General features: G+C 45.5%; 2 protein-coding genes across 3 annotated transcripts in view; both read left to right on the top strand.

Annotated features, from left to right (window-relative positions):
* PTRH2 (peptidyl-tRNA hydrolase 2) overlaps window positions 1–22,111 on the top strand; it is a 186,816-nt gene that overhangs the window by 145,830 nt on the left and 18,875 nt on the right. The gene's annotated exons all lie outside the window — the stretch shown is intronic.
* On the top strand, window positions 429–21,482 carry TRIM37 (tripartite motif containing 37). Of its 2 annotated transcripts, none has more exons than XM_053995816.1 (25): window positions 429–594; window positions 1,862–1,963; window positions 3,277–3,317; window positions 3,884–4,000; window positions 4,258–4,345; window positions 5,171–5,293; window positions 6,373–6,496; window positions 7,214–7,281; window positions 7,773–7,897; window positions 8,579–8,629; window positions 8,883–8,964; window positions 10,310–10,386; window positions 10,766–10,945; window positions 11,469–11,583; window positions 11,707–11,919; window positions 12,298–12,434; window positions 13,129–13,226; window positions 14,200–14,400; window positions 16,028–16,339; window positions 16,891–17,019; window positions 17,492–17,675; window positions 18,352–18,470; window positions 19,877–20,029; window positions 20,569–20,647; window positions 20,881–21,482. In XM_053995816.1, exons 1-25 carry the CDS (start codon window positions 574–576, stop codon window positions 20,882–20,884), a joined length of 2,943 nt encoding a protein of 980 aa, XP_053851791.1. In that variant the 5' UTR covers window positions 429–573; the 3' UTR covers window positions 20,885–21,482. The 2 variants fall into 2 exon arrangements, with proteins under 2 accessions (XP_053851791.1, XP_053851792.1); XM_053995817.1 differs by lacking the exon at window positions 429–594 and adding an exon at window positions 679–696.

Raw genomic sequence — 22,111 nt, 5'->3', positions numbered from 1 at the left:
GTGTGCCCTTTTAGGAGTAACTAATCAGTTTCAAGCAATTAATCAGTTTCACAAACTGATTTAGTAGTTTTTAACCACACTGAACTTCTAACAGAGGACTCAATCCTTGCTGTGCCGATACCACCAGCAGCGTTATGTATTTAATTTATTGGTGAACGCTGGCTATAATAACTGAAGGTAGCTGCCAGCGGGGTGCAAAAACCCATCCCCTCTCCTGAAACCTCGCCGGTAAGGAAGAATAAAGGAAAATAATAACGAAAAGTAAAGAAAATTAAAGGAAAACAGAGGAAAACCCGGGCGCGGGGCTCTCTCCCCGCCGGCTCCCCTCAGGCGCTGCCGCCCCTCACGCCGCCACGCCCCCTGCGGGCGGCCCCGCGCATGCGCAGCGCGGGCGGGGCGGGGCGGCCGCGCTGCCGCGGTCACGGCCCGGCGGGTGCGCGGGGCCGCGGCCGGAGCGCGGGGTCCGCTCCTCGCAGCGCCGCTCCCGGAGCCTCCGCTCCTCACCCGCGGGCACGGACAGGGAGGCCGGGGACGGCCGATATCCCTGCTCCCGCCGCTGGCGGAGCCGCAGCCATGGACGAGCAGAGCGTGGAGGTGAGCGGCGGGCGGGCGGCGCGCGCTCCCTCAGGGCGGTGAGGGGGCAGCGGCTGCGGCTTCTCCTCCGCACCCGCCCGCTTTACCGGAGCCCCTCGGAGGGTCCGTGTGCGCTGTGTGAGGAGGGGGAAGAAGGCCGAGCGGTAGCGAACGGTGTCGGCCCGGGCGCTGGGAACAGCCTGCGGCGCTGCGGGGCTCGGCTCGGGCGGGCGGGCAGGCAGCAGGTGGGGAGGGGGTAGGAAATGAGCTGGCGGAGCGCCGCGGGTGCCAGTTCCGGAGATGGATGGATCCGGGGATGGATGGATGGAGGGAGGGAGGGATGGAGACCTGGCGCACAGCGAACCCGCCTTGGCACCGTGGAGGTGCAGAAGTGGCTGTGACCCGGCGGCTCAGACACCTGCTGAGGGGCTGTGTCACAGCCAGGCTGAGGTAGAATGTGAAAGAACGGCTGCGCTTATCTCCTGTGAACGCATATGGTGCGTTTCAATGGCTTGCAGCTGTTAAAGAAGACGTTAATGTGTGGGAGATACTGTGGTATCCGTAAATTGAAGATGTCTTGCTTTTGTGCTGATTCACAATCTCAGTGCTGTGGGGAAAAAAAAATGAGCTCGCCGGAAGGACCTTATGAAGTTCCAGAGTTATAACCAGAAGTATTATAACTCCTGTATGATAGAGGATGTAAAACTTCCTTATCAGTTAAAAATTATCGGTATGGAAACATTGCTTTCAAAATACCTGCCTCATTTGGAAAGGATTGATCAACCCAAGAGTGATTAAATGGGGTGGGAGAGAGTGTAGAAATTGTGGAGCTAATGGTAAGACCATGAAAGAATAGAAGTCTTAGAAAAGTCAAAAAAAATACCCAATTCATTTCAACACCTCTTGTATATTACACATGCATGCACTTACCATGATCTAGTAATATTTTAGTGCCAGCCCAGTGCCTGCAGGTACAACACCATTTCTTCTGGCAGCTGCTCAATCCCGTGTGAACACACGCAGGAATATCCTGGCTACAGAAAGGCCTGCTCCAAAAGAGATAAGGTCAAACAGAAAGTATTCCTTGAAGAAAGGGAATAGTGTTATAAAACTGGTGCTGGTGCAGTGTAGGAGAAGCTGAGGGGGGAGAGCCGTGGTGTGCAGGTTGTATCTCCCTCAGAGATGGGCTGTTTGGAACGGGACAAAAACCTGGCACCGTGCCTGGGAAACAAATGCAGCCCTGGTGTGTCTGAAGCATGTTTAACAATAGTGCTAATCCCCCTTTCAGAGCATTGCCGAGGTGTTCCGATGTTTCATTTGTATGGAGAAGCTGCGGGATGCCCGCCTGTGCCCTCACTGCTCCAAGCTCTGCTGTTTCAGCTGTATCCGGGTGAGTTTGCTTGGTGTAGTCTGTTCTTTCAAAGGTTTGAACTGAAAACTGACTGAGCTTATGAAAACATTCTTTTCCTGGAGTTCCAAGGATTCCTTTTTTTTGTTTTTTTCCCCTCCTTTAGTTTCCCTTTCAAAACCTTTTATAACACCCCTGAGGAAGAAGTAGGCAGGCTGTGCGTTGCCTTCAGTGGTGCTAATTATAGGCACCATCTGGAATAATTGCTTTAAGGAAGAGACACACAATGATCCCTTCTTTAGCACCTCCTGAGAGTTGGTGATGCCTTTATGGAAGATAAAAGCTGGGATGGAAGTCAGACGCTGACTTTGCACCTGGGAAGGTCACAGCATCACCTCGTGTATCCTGGAGGTGTTTTATAAAGCTTGTCAGGCTGCTGTGGTGTGATCAGGTGGGGCTAAATCTTTCTCAGGGGAGTCTGAGGCAGCACCTGAATCCTCATTCCTTTGTTGAGGCCGTGGTTCCCAGCCTATCACACTCCAGTTCCAGATCCAGATGCTGTTTTGTGTTGCTGTAGCAGCAAGAGGTTCAGCTGAGGTTTCCAGACCTCCAGTAGTATTTCCAGAAATTAGAACAGACATTCATCCTTCGCTCTGGAAGCTCTGACAAGAGCTGTAGGTGAAGGATTCGTGCTGCATATTAAGGATTTTAGATGACATATTGTTGCTGGGTGGTGAGAGATTATTCATGAGACTCTTTAAATGTAGTAGAGAGCTGACAAATATAAACCCATCAACTGCTGAGCTTTTACACTTGTGAGTTGTAGTGGGCAGGTGAAGTTCTTTGCTCAGCTGTTTGTCCCTGGAGCTTTCTGGAAGAGAAAAATTCACAGGCTCCTTGTGGATTTGATCATTGAACTTCAGGTATTTAATTTGTCTATAAATAACTCAAGAGGATGAAATAAATTACCTCGAAGACTAATTAGACTCTGAAAAAGATGCTTGTGGTGTCTTTTTCTTTCCTTTATTGAAACATGCTCTTTAGTCTAAGATTCTGGGAATCTGCCAGGTGGGTGGTTTCTAATGCAATATTTGGTACCTCAGAATTCTCTGTATAATTTTAACTGAAGCATCTCTGACATCTAAAGACAAGTGGTTGCTTGCTACTAAGACACAAATGGCAGCTTCTTCTGTGACTAAGTGGTTGAACAGTTAAATTGAAAATTTGCTTAACAGGGAAAACATATAGGAAAGCTGTAATAAATGTAAAATAACTCCTAATTAGCGATAGAATGTATTTGCCTGCAGTTCTTTCATTCAGTCTGTTTAAAAAGGTTTCTCCTTTTTCTATCACAGCGTTGGCTGACTGAACAAAGAGCTCAGTGCCCTCATTGTAGGTAAGGTATTTTTAATATCAGGAATTGGGTGGATTGTCCTGTTATGATCAATCTCTTTTTCAGTGCAGGTTGCACTAAATTTATAAGCTTTAATTTTTTTTTTTCAGACCTGCTGTTTCAATAAAAATTGGCCCTGATATAATACTTCTAAAATGCATTCTGCTTTTGTGACAAGCTAAGCAGGATCTTTGTTCTTCCCACATAACACTGCTGTGCACATAGCTGGTGTAACAGCAGTAACTAGAGGGAATTCCTCTTTATATTCTTCTTTCAAAAGTCAGAGCCCAGGAGCTTCAGTTTCCAGGGTGAAAGTGTCCATTTTTTATGCCTGTAAATCATGTGATGTGCCTGTGCAGCCATTCTGTGTATCATTGCAGGCTGCAGTTCCCACCTCTCCCCAAATGATCAAATTGACTTAATTTTTGTTTTTTTCTCTTGGAATAACTAGTCCAGTTTCTGCTCTTTTTTACCTGTGACTCTTCTGGTAATGCAGAACTCACTTCAGTGCTTCTCCTTTTTGCTCCTGGAGCCAAATTCCTGCTCAAACTGTGCCATCCTTCTTGCAGAGCCCCCCTGCAGCTCCGAGAGCTTGTCAACTGTCGCTGGGCAGAGGAGGTCACACAGCAGCTGGACACACTTCAGCTCTGCAGCCTCACAAAGCATGAAGAGAATGAAAAGGACAAGTAAATTGAGTGTTCTTTGCATCAAGTGTTTTATGGTTTGGATTATAGGAGCTAATTTTAGTAATGTACTCTCTGTATCTGTGAAGTGCTTCTGGAGAGAATACTAAAAGCAACGTACAAAAGGTTTTTATTGACTACAACTGCTCTTCCTGCAAAAGATGTTTAATGCTTTGCTTGCAGGATTGTGTAGCAAAACAAATGAAAATGTTTAGCTGAGTTTGTAGAAAATTCATGATACATGTATTTTTTGGTTTAAGGTGTGAAAACCATCATGAGAAGCTCAGTGTTTTCTGCTGGACCTGCAAGAAGTGTATCTGCCACCAGTGTGCACTTTGGGGAGGAATGGTAAGGGGAGATGCACATGGTGTGAGGGACTTCAAACTTTGTGTCTGACAGTGGTTTTGAAGAGCTAGAAATGCAGTGAAACTGCTGTTGTGGCTCTTAGATTGCCATGCAAATACTGCAGTTTTAGGTGTACTTATTATTTAATAACACTGCTTGTGAAACACGATACTTTCAGTTCATAATTAGAGAAGGAAATTGAATTTTTGCCAAAAGCAGGTCAGAATTGCCTTCCTTGTTATAAACTTCATGATGTTTTGGACAAATTCTGTTTGGTGGGGAGAGTTTTGTGAGCAAAGGAAGAAGCCTTGCTCAGAAAACACAGATAACACTTGTTGTTTAATTGTCCTGGCCTCTAATCTCCAGAGCTATTAAATTCATCAGTGTTTATCTGTCCAGTTGGGTATTCAAGGAGAAAAAGCTGTTGCTCTTTGGAATGTAAGTGGTTAACAATGTGCTGCCTTTGTTTGGGAAGGGTGTCTTAATAATAATAATGATAAAAATAAACCTTCTGTTAATATTTGATTTGGTAAAGGATTGCACAGTGAATGAAGCAGTTTATTTTTGGAGGACTCTTGAGACTCCAAATAACTCCTGACAGGAAGCTTTGATGGAATCAGAGCCAAATTCATGACTTCTTACAAAGGGAAGTGAAAGACTGACTTCCTACATACAATCTGCTTTGGAACTTTTCCAGAATGAGTGATACACTCGTAGGCTTTCTTCCCTTCTCTTTCAGGAATTTGATAGGAGTGGAATCATGTGGAAAAGAGATGCTCTATTATTCACCACCACCTCCTCCTCCTCCCCCTTTTTCTCTTTGAACAGCATGGAGGACATACTTTTAAACCACTGGCAGAAATCTACGAGCAGCATGTCACCAAAGTAAATGAAGAAGTGGCAAAGCTGAGGAGAAGACTCATGGAATTGATCAGTTTGGTGCAGGAAGTGGTAAGAAAGTTCTCCTGTTGTGGCAAAGGATAACTGTTAGAAGGTGGTGAGATTGTCCCACAGAGAGACCTTTTTGTTTTTTCATTCGACTCTTTTTATGCAATGTAGAAAGATTAAAATATTCTCAATTCTCTTTTAGAGTTAGGTAACAGAATTTTTCTTTTGGGGCGTGCTGTTTAAAAGCTGGAGTTGCACACTTCTTTGAAAGATATATTTTTGTCAACACTTAAGTGTGTTCTGTCATGCTAAATGAGTACAAAACCACTTTTTTCTAGCAGCTTATTTTCCTTTTTCTAGGATAATAAGCTGTAAATGTATTTGAGCCTGCACGATGAGCAGCTCACCAGTTGGAGATGTTTGTGCACCTCCTTTTTCTTCCCTGTGGGATAAACATGTCAAAAATCTGAATATTGACACGTTCAGCGTGGGCAGTTTCAGTGGGAATTCCAGCAATTTGATGCAGTTTCTTGTATCCCAGGAAGGATTTCTTTTGTGCTCTGTTACATTTATGATGTGTGGTCTTTGTGCACATAAAATCAGGAACTTTTGGAGTGTGTTGCTGTATGATTTTTGCCCGTTGTTCAGGTGCCACATGCACTGATAGTTTTGCTCTTTTCCAGCTCAGGTGTGACTTTATAAACACAGGTGTGGTGATAAAATGTTGAGAGTTTGTGGCTTTACCCTGGCAGGGAGAAGGGTGCTAATTTTATCCATTATTATTACCACAAAACTTTACTGTTTTTATCACATTATTCTTGTTACCACAAAGAAAAAAGCACTTTTCTGTGCTGTTCAAGTTGCAGAAGAGAAACTGGCAGCTGCATTTACAGGTCTGATTCTAAAGAATCCCCACATGACAAATCCCTGTGTGATCAGTGTCGCTCAGCTGCCCAGTTAACCTTTGGGCGCTCTGAGGGATCCGATGAAATCTCCAGGAATGCAGCTCATCAAAAACAGCACTCCTGTCTTCCCTCTTAGGGGATTTAGGGACACTTAAACATTTCTGGGGTCTGAGAGAGCGGAGCCAAGGTGTGACTGAGTGGGAGAGGCAGCTGTGTGAAGGTTTTGTCCCCGTGCAGGAGCGGAACGTGGAGGCCGTGCGCAGCGCCAAGGACGAGCGCGTGCGGGAGATCCGCAACGCCGTGGAGATGATGATCGCCCGCCTGGACACCCAGCTCAAGAACAAGCTCATCACTCTCATGGGTGGGTATTGGCCTCTGTGAGGAGGAGGAGAAATGTATTAACAATGTGTAAAACCACTGAGAAACTTTGTTTCCCTGAGAGGGTGACTCCTTCCATGCTGTGGTGTTGGGCAAGTTCGCTGCTGGCAGAAAACTTCCACCTGCAGCAAAGCTTTTGGTTAATGATGTAGTTATTGTGATAAGTTCTAAATTGGACATAACCTGATTATATTCTGTTAAAAACTCCTATATAATCACTTGGAAAACATTCCCATCTAGCTGGAAGTTATTTAGCAAGTTTCAACTAAAGTGCTTTTACTTCATCATTTATGTTGGTCAAAAAGTGCATCTTTCTAATTTGATAAGTTTGAAAATACATCTTTGTAATAGATACTCCTTTTAGTGTAATTTTAATATGAGGGGGGGGCTTTTCTGGATAAGAGTCAAACCTGCTTTTCTTTCTGCCCATAAAAGCACCCCAGAACAACAAACCTGTCATTTCTGGGACACAGAGTGCTTAGTTACTGACTTAACCTCAAATGAATTCTTCAGTGCAGCTCTAATCAAAAATGTGGACTTGCTTTTCAGATGCTTTCTCAATCAAGCTTGGTACATTTAGAAATCCTTTACTTTAGTGTGTTCTAGGGCAGCTTCCAGTGAAAACAAATGAAAGAAAAGTACACTTTCTTAAGAAACAATATGTGTTTTAGGGTTTTTTTAACATCTTTTCTTTAACCAGGTCAAAAGACATCACTTACTCAAGAAACTGAACTTCTGGAAACCCTGCTTCAAGAAGTAGAACATCAGGTAATTATGAAAAGAGATTAAATGTTGTGTAGATAGGCCAACTGAGGAGGGATCTTTCTTACTTACTTTTTTATTTCAAAAATATTACTTGATGGATATTTCTGAAGGATATATTTTCATTGATGTGGCCTTAGGTTGCACAATTTCTTCTTAAAAATAAGTGTGTCTTCTAGAAATACTCAAAGGTGTTGTGTTGCTTGAAAAATTACTACAGAGATTAGTGGCAATATCATACAAAATTACCCAGTTCTGTGTAAATTAGTTTAATCTAAGGGAAATACATAGTGGCTGTTGTAACTGCCAGTGTGGAATTCCACAAAACAAAATAACCCAAACCCAAAACCTCCAAGCTCCATTTTGACATTGTGTTGTGGGTAAACTTTCTGAAGCTGTGACAAACAGGTAATTCAGTTGTTTGAAACCAAAAGGGGATAAATCCTTTGACTTTTACTGAGCTAAGGATTTTTTCCCCTTCTTTTTTCCCCTCCTAGTTACGGTCCTGCAGCAAGAGTGAGCTGATATCCAAAAGTTCAGAGATCCTGATGATGTTCCAGCAGGTCCATCGAAAGCCCATGGCCTCGTTTGTCACCACTCCTGTCCCCCCAGACTTCACAAGGTGAGAGTTGCACTTCTGTTCTGTTTGTTCAGTGTTTAAAAACATGTTTAAAGTACCTGAGAGAAGACTGTCCTCTTAACTTACTCCTTGTAGTAACCTGTGCTGCAAGTAGGCTCTTCTGTCCCAGCAGAGCTTATTTTGTGTCTGTAGTCCCTGCTGGGGAGTCAGGACAGTGGGTTCCAGCTCACTTTTTTTTTTTTTCTCTTTTACACATAGTTTACTGATTTGCCCTTTTTTCTCTTATTATTGGGTCATTCAGTATATAATTGCCAGGCTCTCATGAGATGCCTCTGCAGGTCACCTTAATTCAGAATGTACAGCCAAAATCACTTCATAGCACAATTCTTCATCAGGAGAATGCTGCTGGTTTCTGAGGGAGCCTGTGCTGAAAAAATGTCTCCAAGAAATGGAAAGTCAGAGAAGTCTCAAGAATTTCTCAGCAAAATTTGTTTTGGCTGTGTCTTGGTTTAAATCTGAATGTTTATTTTTCAATGGCACCAAGGTACCTCCTCCTAAGGAGGTGTATAAATGGAATTATACTGCAAAAACCCAGTGTAGTTCTCGTGAATTTAAGTGGCTCTGGTGACCTGAAACATCTAAAGTTCTTCTACAGACTGCAAAAGTTGGGATTTTTAATGCCATGTTATTCAAGTGTAATATATTTATTCTTTTCCCCCACAGTGAATTGGTCCCAGCCTATGACTCAACTACATTTGTCTTGGAAAACTTCAGGTAAGAATACATCTTTAATTACTGTGAGTACTGGCAACATTCTTCTGTTCCTTCTGTACAGGAGAAATGTTATTTAAAACACAGAACAGCCTCTACAAAAAACAGCGAGATGTAGACTAAACTATGGGAATCCCATTAAAAATATCTTGTTTACTGGGTGAATAATCATTTTCCATGATAAAGACAATTCTCTGTGCAGCTCATGGGTTTTGCTTTGTCCCAGTACCAAATGTTTTTCCTCCTCTCTCACCAGCACCTTGCGGCAGCGAGCGGATCCTGTGTACAGCCCTCCCCTGCAGGTGTCAGGACTGTGCTGGAGATTAAAAGTTTACCCGGTGAGTTATGTCTTCAGCTGGAGTTGTTATCCCATCCCAACTCATTCCCAGGCTTTCCAGTGAGGAATCATGTTTGTCTCATGCTGTATATGAAAAGCTGTAGGAAAAGAACATTATAAGAGTTGATCACCAACCATTGGAGAATTCCCTCTCTGCCTCCAGATCTCCAGTGAGAGCATGCTCAGTATAGTTTGGTTAATTTAGAAGCAATTAAAGATGGTTCCTACTAATATTGCAGAGGAACTTTGATGGATATTTTGATGTCTCAGGGATTTTTGCAGATGTTCCTTACAGAACTGAGGTATAGAGTAACTTACCCTGTTTGAGTAATAATTCCTGGGGATGGTGGGAGGAGGACCAGGCATTTGTTCTTGACTCTGCATCCAGCTCTCAAACTGGACATTAAAATGTGTATTTTGCTATGCCCCTTCAATGGGCTGAATATTCCAGTTTCTGAAGCTTTGTCCATGTTGGAATGTTGACCTCCAAGCTGGGATCTTTCCACATTCCCTGCTGCTCCTGCAGCTGTGTGGAGAAGGAGGAGTTTGGTGATGAAGCACCAGCTCTGTCTTAATGATTTTTGTGGCATCCATGAAGAATTGGCTCCATAAGTTGAGCCCATGGATGCCCAGAATTGAATTATTGCAGTGCAGAGGTGGAACTGTGTGGAAATTTCCAGAGTATTGTAAATTCAGGATTAGCTACTTGAGCTGTGCTGTCAGAAGGCATTAAAATTTATTTTTTCAATGGTAAGTTGAAATGTTTCTTCAAGCTGGAGGATTCAAGTTGAGCCATTCTTCATCCTTGATTCAGGTGAGTGTGGTGGAGGTTTTGCTGTATTTTTTTCTTGACTTCTGGTGACTCTAATACTGTTTCTCAGTTAACTGCCCTAACTTTTCATGTTGCATGGGATTTTTTTCTGAACAAATTGCTCTTTTCTCAAAAATTAAGTAGTTTTGAAATGTGACTGTATGTGAAATATTTCAGAACTAATGTTTAACCTAAAATAATGTTTTTCTGATACATTGTTTGTCTATTCAGACTTCCACTTAGTCAAATATCTGAAGTGTTAATAGAGTAATTAAAGCTTTGTCTTGAGATTTATATCTGAGATACCAATACTAGACTGTGAATGTGCTTCTTGTTGATTCAAGTTACCGTAGGAGGTCACTGAAGACTAAAAATCACAACTGTAACATCCAAAGTAGATTCCTGCTGCAAATCCAGGGTTGATTGAAGCTGTTTTCTAAACTTCTCTAAGTCTTCTGTATCAAATTGTTTTGTTTTTAAAATTTTTTCTGTTTTTCCTTTCTATTTTTAATCAACATCTTGATTTTATTTCAAGGATGGAAATGGAGTAGTTCGAGGCTACTACCTGTCAGTGTTCCTGGAGCTGTCTGCTGGATTGCCAGAGACATCCAAGTAAGCAAAGCTGCAGTGAGAACAGATGTTGGGGTTTTTTCTGTCAGAGACTTTGAAAAAGAATGGTGAGACTTCTGTTGTCCGTTGAGCTGTGAATCAGGCACAGAGATAATACTTTAAAGTTGTTACTCAGTGGCTTTCTTGAGATAAAAAATAAGCTGGTAAAACAACTGATAAGAGTATCTGTGTAGCAGTTCAGCCCTGGAGTTCACTCTGCTTCCAATTCCTGCTCTCTTTTATTTTTCACTGTGTATTTATGTGTTCAGTAAAATTTTAATCCTGACTCACTCATTCAGCTGGGCAAGAAAGTGCAGCTCTTAAACCACTCAGCAATTCTGACATCTTTTGGTCCAAATGCCTGTTACTTTCCCCTGGCCAGGTATGAATACCGTGTAGAAATGGTTCACCAGTCCACCAATGATCCCACCAAAAACATCATCCGGGAATTCGCCTCTGATTTTGAAGTTGGGGAGTGCTGGGGGTACAACCGATTCTTCCGCCTGGACCTGCTGGCCAACGAGGGCTACCTGAACCGGCAGAACGACACCGTGATCCTCAGGTGGGGCTTCTGCTCTCCTCCCCAAGGGTCACCACAAATCTGCTGCTGAAATAGGGAATCGTTTCCCAGTTTGAATTTAAAGTATTGGTGGCATCTCTTGTTCCAAGAGGATTTCACTCTCTCGGCGGATTTAAAGAAGGAAATGTGCTAAAGGCAGTTGTGGAGTATTTTAAGTGTATCTTCCTCTGAGGAGTGCCTGCTCCTGGCATTAGTAAAATTAGCTACCAGAATTAAAGGAAAAAGGTACTTTCTCCCCATCTTTAGAAACAGTTTTAGTGAGCATTGGAGAACTTTGGGAATAAAAGTCTGTGAGTCCCTGCTACAGAACTCACTGTGGCCGGTCAGGGTGTTCAGGACACTGAGTCCACAAGGGCCTGTTGTCTGTTAATTTTATTTCACCACTAGATTTTAGGTTTTAAGGTTTTTTTGCAGGGCTTTTTGGATGGAGGGAGGGACATTTAAAAACAAACCTCAAACCAAACAAACTCCCTCAAGAAAAGCCTTTTCAAACGTTCCTTTGAAGGTTCCAAGTGCGCTCACCAACCTTCTTCCAGAAGTGCCGGGATCAGCACTGGTACATTGCTCAGCTGGAAGCAGCTCAGACAAGTTACATCCAGCAAATAAATAACCTGAAAGAAGTAAGTGGGATGTTTGTGAATATAAAAATCACCTCTTGGAGTGTATCTGCAGGTCAACAAAGGTGCTTGATTTGCTGCTGCTGCTCCATTTTTGTCTTCTCTGTTATTTTTGTGATCTTGCAGAGGCTCGCGATTGAACTGTCCCGGACTCAGAAATCCCGAGGGGTTTCCCCTCCAGACACTCACCTCAGTCCCCAGAATGATGAGGGCTCAGAGACAAGAGCAAAGAAACCTGGACAAAGCATTGAAACACTGCTTGAGAACTTCACTGCTCCAGGACTAGCACGGGAGAACAAGGAAGAGGAGGAAGAGAAGACTCAGCATGAAGACTTTAATGTAGGAATTCTCTGTTTCCTACCTCTGTTTACATGTAGCTTCTTTGATAAGGCAGCAATAGAAACAGGGGAACTTGTGAATTGTAAATGAGGTTTATTATCCTTGCTATGGAAATAGGAGATGACACACTTGAGAGCTGTGAGTGAGAGGTGACTCCAGAGAGATGTTCCAGAATATCTGAAACATCCCACCACAAAAAGTCTCCGAGTTGCAGCTGAAAAATCTGACTTGTGTTTGTTCTTTAATGTGCTTTGAGAGCCACCTCACTGCAGTGTGATAGTGACACTGGGGACAGAGAGTGTCTGCTCATAGCTTTTGGGGATGCATCAAAGTGCTACTGAATGTTTCTAGATCAAACACCTCCTGTTTTTCCTGCAGCACGAGCTCTCAGATGGTGACCTGGATATAGATCTTGCTGGAGAAGATGAGGTGAACCACCTTGATGGCAGCAGCTCTTCAGCAAGTTCAACAGCAACCAGTAACACTGAAGAAAATGATATTGATGAAGAAACTATGTAAGTAGCTAAAAATGTCTTTCAGATCATCCTGTACCCAGGGTAATCATCCTAATTCCAGTGGAAACTGAGTAATTTGCTGAGGTGTGTGGGATTCCAGTGTGATTTGAGAGGTGGTTCCTATACTGGGAACAACACAAACTCATAGAGTTAGTGCTAAACATTGAATTTTTGGTCAGCTAATTAGTGTCTTTCTGATCCCTTTATTTACGTTAGTGCTGCACTCTGTCTTTGACAAGTGATAATCTGTGAAGGTTCTTTCCCAAAACACTATTAAGGAATCTGTCTCAGCGCTGTAACAGAGTAGAGGGCTGGTACTGGGAAGTGTTGCAGCAGTAGGAGAGTGATGATGAGGACAGGTACTTAAATTAGGAAATTCAAGACTGAGCAGAGCTGATGTCAAATCCTGGGATCTTAATTAAAACATGAGAATCTGCTGCTGCACTTACAAACATTGGAGTTTGCAGCACCACATTTTGCAGTCTAAGTACATACAGCACTTTTGGCCTCTTGGTTAACGAGACAGTCATTTAATTACTGCACTTCCTTTGTTCAGTTTGGCTAGCTTGGAATGCAGGAAATACAATTTACAGCACTTTATGTTGTTTTTTGAGGTTTGTGCCACAGCATTTAACAAGAGCTAAGGAAAGCTAACAGTTGTGTTCTCCTTTTCCCACCCTGATCATCCCTGAAGGTCTGGAGAGAATGATGTGGAATACAGCAGCACTATGGAGCTGGAAGATGGAGATCTCATGGAGGATGCAGCAGCTGCTGCAACTCCTGGAGCATCAGGTATGAAAAACAACTCCAGAATTCCCATAAAAGTGAAACGCTGCTGGATTCCTTCCCCTGCTCCTCTTGGAAGCAAAGCCAAGCTGTGTGTTCTGCAGGCAGTTCTATTTTGGGAACTGCTGCATCATGTGGTTTGTACTGATTATTGCAGTGTAGCAGAAACACTTCATTGGTTCAATAAAAAAAAAGGGGGAGGAAATAATCTGAATGTGCTAGTTTAAAAATGATGGCAAAGTTTGGAGGGTGGCTTTGAAATTCCTTGTATTACAGACAAGAGAAGACTGACAAGGAATTTTTACTGATGTCAGTGTGACCTCTGAGTGGGTGACACATTCACTTGGGGTTTAGTGCACTGCAAAACCCAAAGAATGTGGAGGGAATGGAGCAAAGAATCCTCACAAGTCAAGCAGAAATACATTTTAAATGCAACATAAGGTGTTCTGGGATTTTTTTGTAGCCTGGAGATGATCACAGCCCAAATTAGCCACAAGATTCTGAAAGAAATGTGTATCTAGATGGAATATAGGGAGATATTGTGGAATCTGAGTATATTTATTTAGGATGAAGATACCAGAAGTGGTGTTTGTGCTGCTGTAAAAGTCTGTTGGTGCTTGAGAGACAGAATTCCCTGTCTTGAAGTTCTGGAGGTCAGGGAGGGACAAGTTTGTCTCCTCATTCCTTTAGAGTAACTCTCATCTTTGCATTGATTTGTTAACAAATTTGTTCATGAAGAGATTTTTATAAAAAGTGTGAAGTGAAGCACTTCCCCCTTTCCAGCTGTTTTTATCTTACTCTTTAATTAGCAGCACATCTGATTGCTTTCAGCATCCAGAAATCCACTAAATACCCACGTCTCCTTAATTTCACGGCATAAATTCATTCCTAATCTACTTGTGTGACTCTTTTTGTTTTTCCCAGGGAAGAAAGCATCCCTGTGTCCCACACCTCCCACCTTTGTGTCTCTCCTGCTCAGGTACCAGCCACAGCTACAGCAGTGCCAGTGGGAGACCCTCGCGGCGCGGAGCCAGCGCCCTGGGCTCCACAGCCAGCAGCAGCTTGCTGGATATAGATCCCCTCATTCTGATCCACTTGTTGGACCTAAAAGACAGAAATGGCATGGAAAACCTCTGGGGCCTTCAGCCACGTCCTCCTGCCTCTCTTCTGCAGAGCAGAGGTAACTACACCACGTGTCTGATGGTTTCATTCCACCTGGAAGTGCAGGGGGTGACTGAAAAGCTCCTTTTCTGGGAGGGGATGGCACTGGAAGCCAACACAACACACAATGCTGAGCTGAGGCAGCAGCTCCACCTCTCCCTGCACACAGCTGGAGTGGCTGGGAGTACTTGGAGCACGGTGCAAGCCAGAAAGATAAATCCTGGAATTTAGAGGCCGTTAGAGCTAGAAAAATGTGAGTGCTTGTAAGGGCTGGAAAAGGATAAAAAAAAAAATTGATCAAAATGTCAGGAGCCAAAAATAGCGATGGTGTTTAAATAATTGAGGAGTATTTGTGGTTCAGTTGGGATCCTTGACCCGAAAATACAAATTAACTCCATGTGCAGCAGCAGAGCTGGCAGCCCTGGCTCTTCCTGGAGGTTGCTTGTTCCTCTGGTAGTGAGGAATTAAATTTATTATTGAGGTTTGATTGAATTTTGTCATGATTGACACTTATTTGAACTGCTGGCCCAGAACCATTTGGTGACTTTCTAGAACAGAAAGAGAAATAAATGTCCCTTTGCTACAAGCGATGCTTGGGTTTGCTGCCACAATGCCATTGGTGGCAGTGAATTTAAAAATTGGCTCAAACTCTTTGTTCCTTTGTCATTAGCTTTTTAAATGGGGTTACATAAACAGCCATGAATTTTCAGTGAATGTAATCCATACTTCCAAAAATGGAAGTCACTTCTAGAAGAAGTTAAAAAAAAAAAAGGGAACAGCACATGAACTGTGAGTCCCAGTTCTGTTTTGCTTTTGGAAAAAGCCCTGGACAAAAGGAGCTCAGGAGAGGGCACTGCACTTTGTGCTGTGCCACTCAGGCAGGGTGAAGCTCTCCTGTTGTGCTGAGCTGTGTGAATCTTTAGCTACTGAACACACAGCCAAAATCACCTGTTTTGTGGAGCTTCCCTTGGGATTTGACTGTTCCAGTGAAATTGAACTTGGTCAGTAAAGACAAAGCTGCTGTTCCATTTGGAGTTTGCCAGACCTCACCTTCTGAGGTGAAGGTTTCTAAGAGCCACTTGACTTTACAGTTTGGAACGGCTGAATTTGCAGAGAAACACAGAAATGATAACACTTCAGATAGATCCAGGCTGATCTAATTCCAGCTGGGCAACAGAGAGGCTTATTCAGGTATTGCCTGCTCAACCTGGTATTCTGCTGTGAGGTACTTAAGGGAATTCCTTCCCTGGCTGCAGATTTCTCTGAGTTCCCTGTGTTATGAGATATTGGTGGTCTGAGAATCTTCTACACACAGTCAACAAGTTTTATAAAAACAAATTTGACATGAACTGGCAGCCTGGCTGGCAAGGTGGTGGCTCAGGTGTCACCAGAATTCCTGCAGCAGTACTGGGAGCCTGGCTTCTCCCAGTGAGCAGGACTGGGGACCTTCTTCCATGACTGGGAACAAAACCCTGCTGTGCCAGCAGCTTGGCAGTGCCTGCAGGCTCAGTGTGGTGCAGTGCCAGGACAGAACGTGTGTCCCTCACTTGTACAGCAGGATAAAAGGTACAATTCTTAGGTATCCATGTTTCTCTGAGAATGGTTTTCCTTACCTGCTGTGTTCTCCGCCTGTTCCTTTGGCAAAGCCTCATCCTATTCCCTGAAGGATCGAGACCAGCGCAGGCACCAGGCCATGTGGAGGGTGCCCCCAGACCTGAAGATGCTGAAAAGACTCAAAACCCAGATGGCAGAAGTTCGGAGCAAAATGTCTGATGTGAAGAACCAGCTGTCTGAAGTGAGGAGCAGCAACGCTGGCTCAGGGGAGGGACAGCCCAGCTTCTTCTCCATCGAGCAGGGAGCCCTGGCTGCCTGTGGCACTGACAGCTGCAGCAAGCTGCAGGAAATAGGGATGGAGCTGCTGACCAAGTCTTCAGTCACCAGTTGTTACATAAGGAATTGTAAGTGCATGGAGAAGGGGGGTGTAATCACTCTTACAGGTGGTTCATGTCCCCAGGCAGTTCCTCATACTCAGGTTCAGCTGGAAGATCAGAAATGTAAACCTGCCCTGCCCTTTCAAACAGCAGGCTTTGCCCCACAGGCACTGCCAGACCTGATGCAATGTTCTGAGATTTAACCCAGTGTCAGACTGCTCTGAGCTGGTCACTCCTTGGCTGCTCTGCACCAGGCCCATCTGGGAACTCGAGAGAGCAAATTACAGAAACCTAAAATGCGAGAGTAAGCCAGGGTTTGGGTTTGTCTATCATTTGTATTCTCGTGCTGCCTGAAGGAATGTGGGTGAAGCTTTCTGAAGGATGTTCCTGTGTAAGGAAGTGAACATGACTTGTGCAGCCCAGGCCTCTGACAGGAAGGTGTGGAAGGATTTTGTGCAGGACTGGGAGTTAATGAACAACGAGAATAACGTGGAGCTTCACTTACAACAGGCATAAGGCCAGGGTACAGCAGTGCTTTGACTGAACACTGGTCACATTTTTACACTTTTTTTTTGCAGCTGCCAGTAAGAAAAGCACCTCAGCCAAGCCCCTTCGCTCGGGAGCTGCTGGGAGCCTGTCCCTGAGGAGAGCCATGGACGGTGGGGACGGGAACCTGCGCCTGAAGGGGGACAGCCACCCTGCTGAGGGTACTGGGGCACTGCCACCTGGGGCGTGGGACTGGCATCTCTGCTACAGAAGCTTCTCAATGAGTCTTTTATTTGGCAACTGGAGTTTCCCTTTAATTTGCATGGATGCTTTTTCCTACACTGTACCTCTGGTAGCTGAGCTGGGGGGCAGCAGCTCACATTCACTGACCACAGCATAAATATGTGTGTTATGTTCTGGTCTCTCAGCAAATACCACAGGAGTGAATTTGACAGTGAAAATCCAGGATTAAACAGCACTGAGCCAGGTTTAAATTGTGATTTGGCTTAGAGGGAACTCAAGGAAACTCCAATAAGAATTTTATGCTAGTGCTGCTCCTGAGTTGCACAATGCCCTTCCTTTAGTGCAAGCACAGGGAAACCCCTGACACAGAAATTGGTATTTTGCTCCTCTCCTGCATTCAGAGGAGGAGGGGAGGACCACAAGGATCTCATTCGTGCTCTCCTTGCTCAGGAGGCCTGGGGGGCTCCAAGCTGAGTGCTCGGCCCCACGCTCGGGCCCTGGCCGGCCCCGGGGCCGCCGAGGCGCTGCCCAAGCAGGAGGAGACGCCCTGTGAGGGATCAGACTCTGAGCTGGGAGCTGCTGCCTTGAATGGCTTGGCTGCTGTGGAGAAGAACAGAAAAGTTGGTGCTCTGGGGTAAGGGTTTCTTAATTTTTCCTCTTAACTCCTCCCCCACCTTCCCTTGATCTGCAAAAACCCCACAATCTCCTAAAACCAGGTGCTTGTAGCATGAAAGGGAAATTACTTTGAAGTTTACTTGGTTGCTGCTGTTCCCTCTGGACAGCAATTTTTGGGTTTATAACTAGGTTACAAGTTGTCTTTTTTTCTTTTTTTTTTTTTTTTTTTCATTTTTCTCTTATTTTGATCAGCTCTGGCTGGAATCTGACACTTGGAATTGAAAGGCAGCCCAGGTCTGCTTTCCCACTGTTCCACACAAAATACCCTCTAAATGAAATTTAATCACTTTTGATTTCCTCATTTAAAATGATCTTTTTCACTCTTAACTCGATTTTTCAGCCATTCCATGATAATTCTCTGTTGGCCACCTAAGCAAAGGGCAATGGTGTTTTCAGGTTATTTTTTCTAAATAAGTAGAGTCACTTTTTTTGGAAAATATTCAAACTTTTCAAGATTTTTTGATTGATTTAGAAATATTAAAGTGTTTAAAAAGCTGGAAGTTTAAGTGAGTGTGCAGAAGACTTAAGCAAGGAGTAAAGCTCAATGTGGCACTAAAAGGCTTTGTTTCCACAACTTGAGTTCAGGCCGAATTTCTAACGTGGGGTTTTGTATTTCTCCTAAATTCTTTCCCAAGCTCAAACTCCAAGGGATGTCGGACGGAAGGAGCTCAGCCTGGTGGCCTGGAGAGCAGCTCTGAGCCCGGGGAGCTGCAGGGGATGGGCTCTGAAGGTGCCTCTGCAGGAGCAGAGGAAGGTAAATTGGATTTTGTGGGGGGCAGGTGCAGCGTGGCCGCGCTCCGGGCGCTGCTGCTGCGCCTCTGGAGCGGGGAAGGAGGAGAGAAAACCACCCCCAAAAGCTGCTTCCATGGCTGTTGAACTTTGCTGTGAGGTGCAGAATAAATCTGAGTGAGCACAGAAGATCTCTGTGTGGCTGCTGTCCGGGCAGGCTCGGGGCTGGCACTGGGGCCGTGGCTCTCTGGACAAGCAGCTGCTTTTTGTACCTTGAGACAGCTCCAGGTCTTGGCTTTGCTGTTCAGTGGAGTGGCCTTGAGAAGAAGTTCATATCTCATTTAAATAGTTGCCAGTGACCTTGGCTGGTAATTCTGCTGCCTTCAGGGACAGCCCCCTGTGGTAACTTTCTCCACAGCCACACAAGAGCCTCTCTAGCAGTTCATTTGTGCTGGGTGTTGTGGTGCATAATCCAGTTTCCTTAGAGACTTGAAGGAAAGTTTCCCCCCTCCCTTCCTGCATCCTTTCCATGCTGGAAAAAAATAACACTGCTTTTTTTTTTTTCCCTTCTGAAAGTCCACATAGAGTTTTTCTTATCTTGCTAAAACTCTCCTGCCTTCCACCCCTGCACTAATTTGAATTTCAATGACTGGATTGTAGCACAAAGCCTATATTAAGGTGCCAGCATCCATCTCGAGCTGCAGTGTGCAATATTGTGTGGGAGTTGGCATTTACAGAAGGTCTCTCAGTGACAAAACTGAATTTCTGCTCTTAGTCACTGCAGCATGATCGTGATGTGCTCCTGCAGTTCTGCTCTCAGAGCAGGGAGCCCAATAGGAAAACGCTTTAGAAACTGAAATACTTCATTGTTAAAAACCCCAGGAAGCAAATATTACAATATTTTTTTTCCCTTCAGAGGGAAAACTACAGTAGAATTGGCCCCTCAGTTTGCTTTTTCTTTGCAATGAGTATCAGCCTTTAAGAAGTAGAGCCAAGCAGACCCTGTGTTGTCCATGGAGAGTTCTGGCTGCCCAGTGCACACCCAAGGTCATCACCTGGAGTCAGCAGCAGCTCTGCTTCTGCTTTGGAGGGGAAATTTGTTGTGTGAGACTCAAACACACTATTGCTGCTTGAAGGCTCTGGTAGGTCCACCTGCCCCACAGGTTGTGCTGCCTTTTAGCTCCCAGAAAAGCAACTTTTATTTTCTGTCCCAGTTGCAGAGTAGACTGAGCAGCTCAGCTGGTGACACGGGACAAATCCAGCTGTGCTGAGGGCTGGTACCCAGTGCTCTGTCAGACCCCTGAGTGCTTGGGAAGTGCTCCAGATCCCAGGAGCTGGCAGGAACTCTTCCACAGGGCCAAGTCAGACATTTCAGCTGTGCAGATCCTGCTGCCATCACTGTGCCCTGGGTGTCTGTGGTCTCTCTTGCAGCTGGGGTGTGTCAGAAGCACGTCCTTCACCTCCTGCCAGGGATGAGCAGTGACAGTGACATCGAATGTGACACGGAGAACGAGGAGCAGGAAGATGCCACCTCTCCCTCGGAGGTGTTCAACCAGGCCTTCTCTGTCCAGCCCTCCAGTGAAGGTAGAGCTGCTTAGAGCCCCTCTTCCCAAACATTCCCAGTCTTCCCAGAGCTCCTCAGATGCAGATCCCTGGGGGGGGCTGTGGAGGTGTTAAAGCTCCAAGTGCCAGTAAGATTTGGAACTCTTCTCTTGGGATCCCAATTAAAACAGCTCAAAACAGGAGAGGGAAATTCTTGCTAGCCTTGAGAAGTCAGTTTAGGTGAGTCTCCTGGGAAGGGCTGGAAAACCCAGAGCTCCAGTTCCCAACTGGAACTCCCTGTGTGCCAGGATTGGCACTGTAAGTAGGCTAATTCCAGGGAGGTAACCACTGCCTTAGACATGGATTTGCATCTTAATTGGCAGCAGTGTGTTTCCAGCAGTTCACTGGAGCTTCAGAGAGTCCCCTGGTTGAGCTTTCACTTCCAATCCAGCAGATCAAAGCTGTGAGGCCAGGGGGTGAAGTTTTGGCCTGGGTGAAGGGAGGGGAGGGAGCATTCCCTGGCTGCTCCAGTGCTTGCTCTGAGGGTGACTGGGCTTTGCTGGTGTTGTGTTCACCCTCAGGGCACTCCTCGGTGTTGCCAGATGGGGATCAGGCCAGTTCTGAGGATCTCAGCTTTGTCCCTGGAGATGACAGCACCAGGTAACTGGGAAGGTTCTCCTTGGAGCCACTGCTCAGCCTGTGCCAGCTCATCCTGAGCTCCCTCTGGCTCTGAGGCAGTCTGGGAGGGAGGGCTGAGCTCTAAATGCTTCCAAAACTGACTGGGTTGAAGTAGCTGGCATAAAATTTTAACTCTTAGATTGTGTGTTTATCTGAAGCCTTAAAACTGCTCCAGCAGGAGAGTTTTCAGTGCAAACTGACTTTGTTTGGAGCAGGTAGAGCGTGGGCTCGGGGCCTGAAGACCCATGGCTGCATCCCTGGGAGAGGTGTGTGCATTCCCTGGAGCTGAGCCCCAGGCTGCTGCCCGTGGCTGTGCCCTCTCCTCTCTGGCAAACGTGGTTCTTCTGCCATTGTCTTACCCTGCCCCCGGGGCACAGGGACCTTTGCAGGCCTGGCACTGAGGGGTGGCACTGCTGCTCCACCAGCCTCAGCTGCTCTGAGGAGTCGTGGGGAAGGTGCTGAGCCCCATCCCGGGGGATGAGTGTCCTGCTGTGCCACTGGAATGAGCACGAGTGTGTGACTGTCCTTTGGAATGCTGGGGGAAAACAGCCACCACTGCAACTGATTTCCCCAGTTGGTGACGTGGACCAACCACACCCATTGCCAAACTCTTTGTTGCATTTTGAGCTGCTGAAGTCCTTGTGAAGCTCCTCTGGGAGCTGATGCCTGGTTAGTGACAAAGCATGAGCCCTGTCAGTACCTGCCTGGTGTTGTCCTCATGTGGCTGCCTGTGCCCTGTGTCCGTGTGAATGTGCTCTACAACTCCTAGTTTAAAACTGTTTGCACTTTGTTAATAAAATGAATGTTGAAATCTGAATTTCAGGTGTTTTGTGTGTGGATAATTAAAATGGTGGAGGCTGTCAGGGTCAGCTCCATGCGCTGCAACACCTGGCTGTGCGTGGAGGGACTTTTTCCTGTCACTTTTTTCCTTAATTACTCAGTGAAAAGCACTAAAACCCCCTCTGGGATCCTATTTGTAGAAGCCAGACCAAATGCTTAAATCTCCTTGATTCAAACAGGAATGGAGAAGGATGCAGAGTTTTCCCCAGAGTTGCTTTGTTACTGCAGAGGGAGCAGATGCTGTGCCAGGGCCAGGCCCACACCCTGTGTGTGTTTGGGGCTGTGGTGATCACTGCACACAGCTCATGGAGCTCTGCCTCCTCAGCACTCACAGCTGCTTCGCTCGCAGCGAGAGGCCAGAGCTGAAGGAAGTGACTGCTGAGGCACAGGGGCTGCTCTGGGGCTGTGTCCAGCTGCTGGAGGGGTGAGAGAGGAGCTGGTGCTTTGCTCACCTGTTATGGACAGCTTATTCAGAGCTGGTTTGGAGAGGGGCTCGGAAGACACTGATCTGTTACGGCCGTGCCATAACAGCTCCATCCCTTTTGGCCACAATGGGCCCTGAGCAGCCACGTGGAGGCCAGAGCTCAACAGGGTAACCCCAGTTCC

Source organism: Vidua macroura, chromosome 20, assembly GCF_024509145.1.
Source record: "Vidua macroura isolate BioBank_ID:100142 chromosome 20, ASM2450914v1, whole genome shotgun sequence".
Lineage (NCBI taxonomy): Eukaryota > Metazoa > Chordata > Aves > Passeriformes > Viduidae > Vidua > Vidua macroura.
The sequence above is the reverse complement of the archived record's forward strand: the minus strand, read 5'-3'. Positions and strand labels throughout refer to the sequence as shown.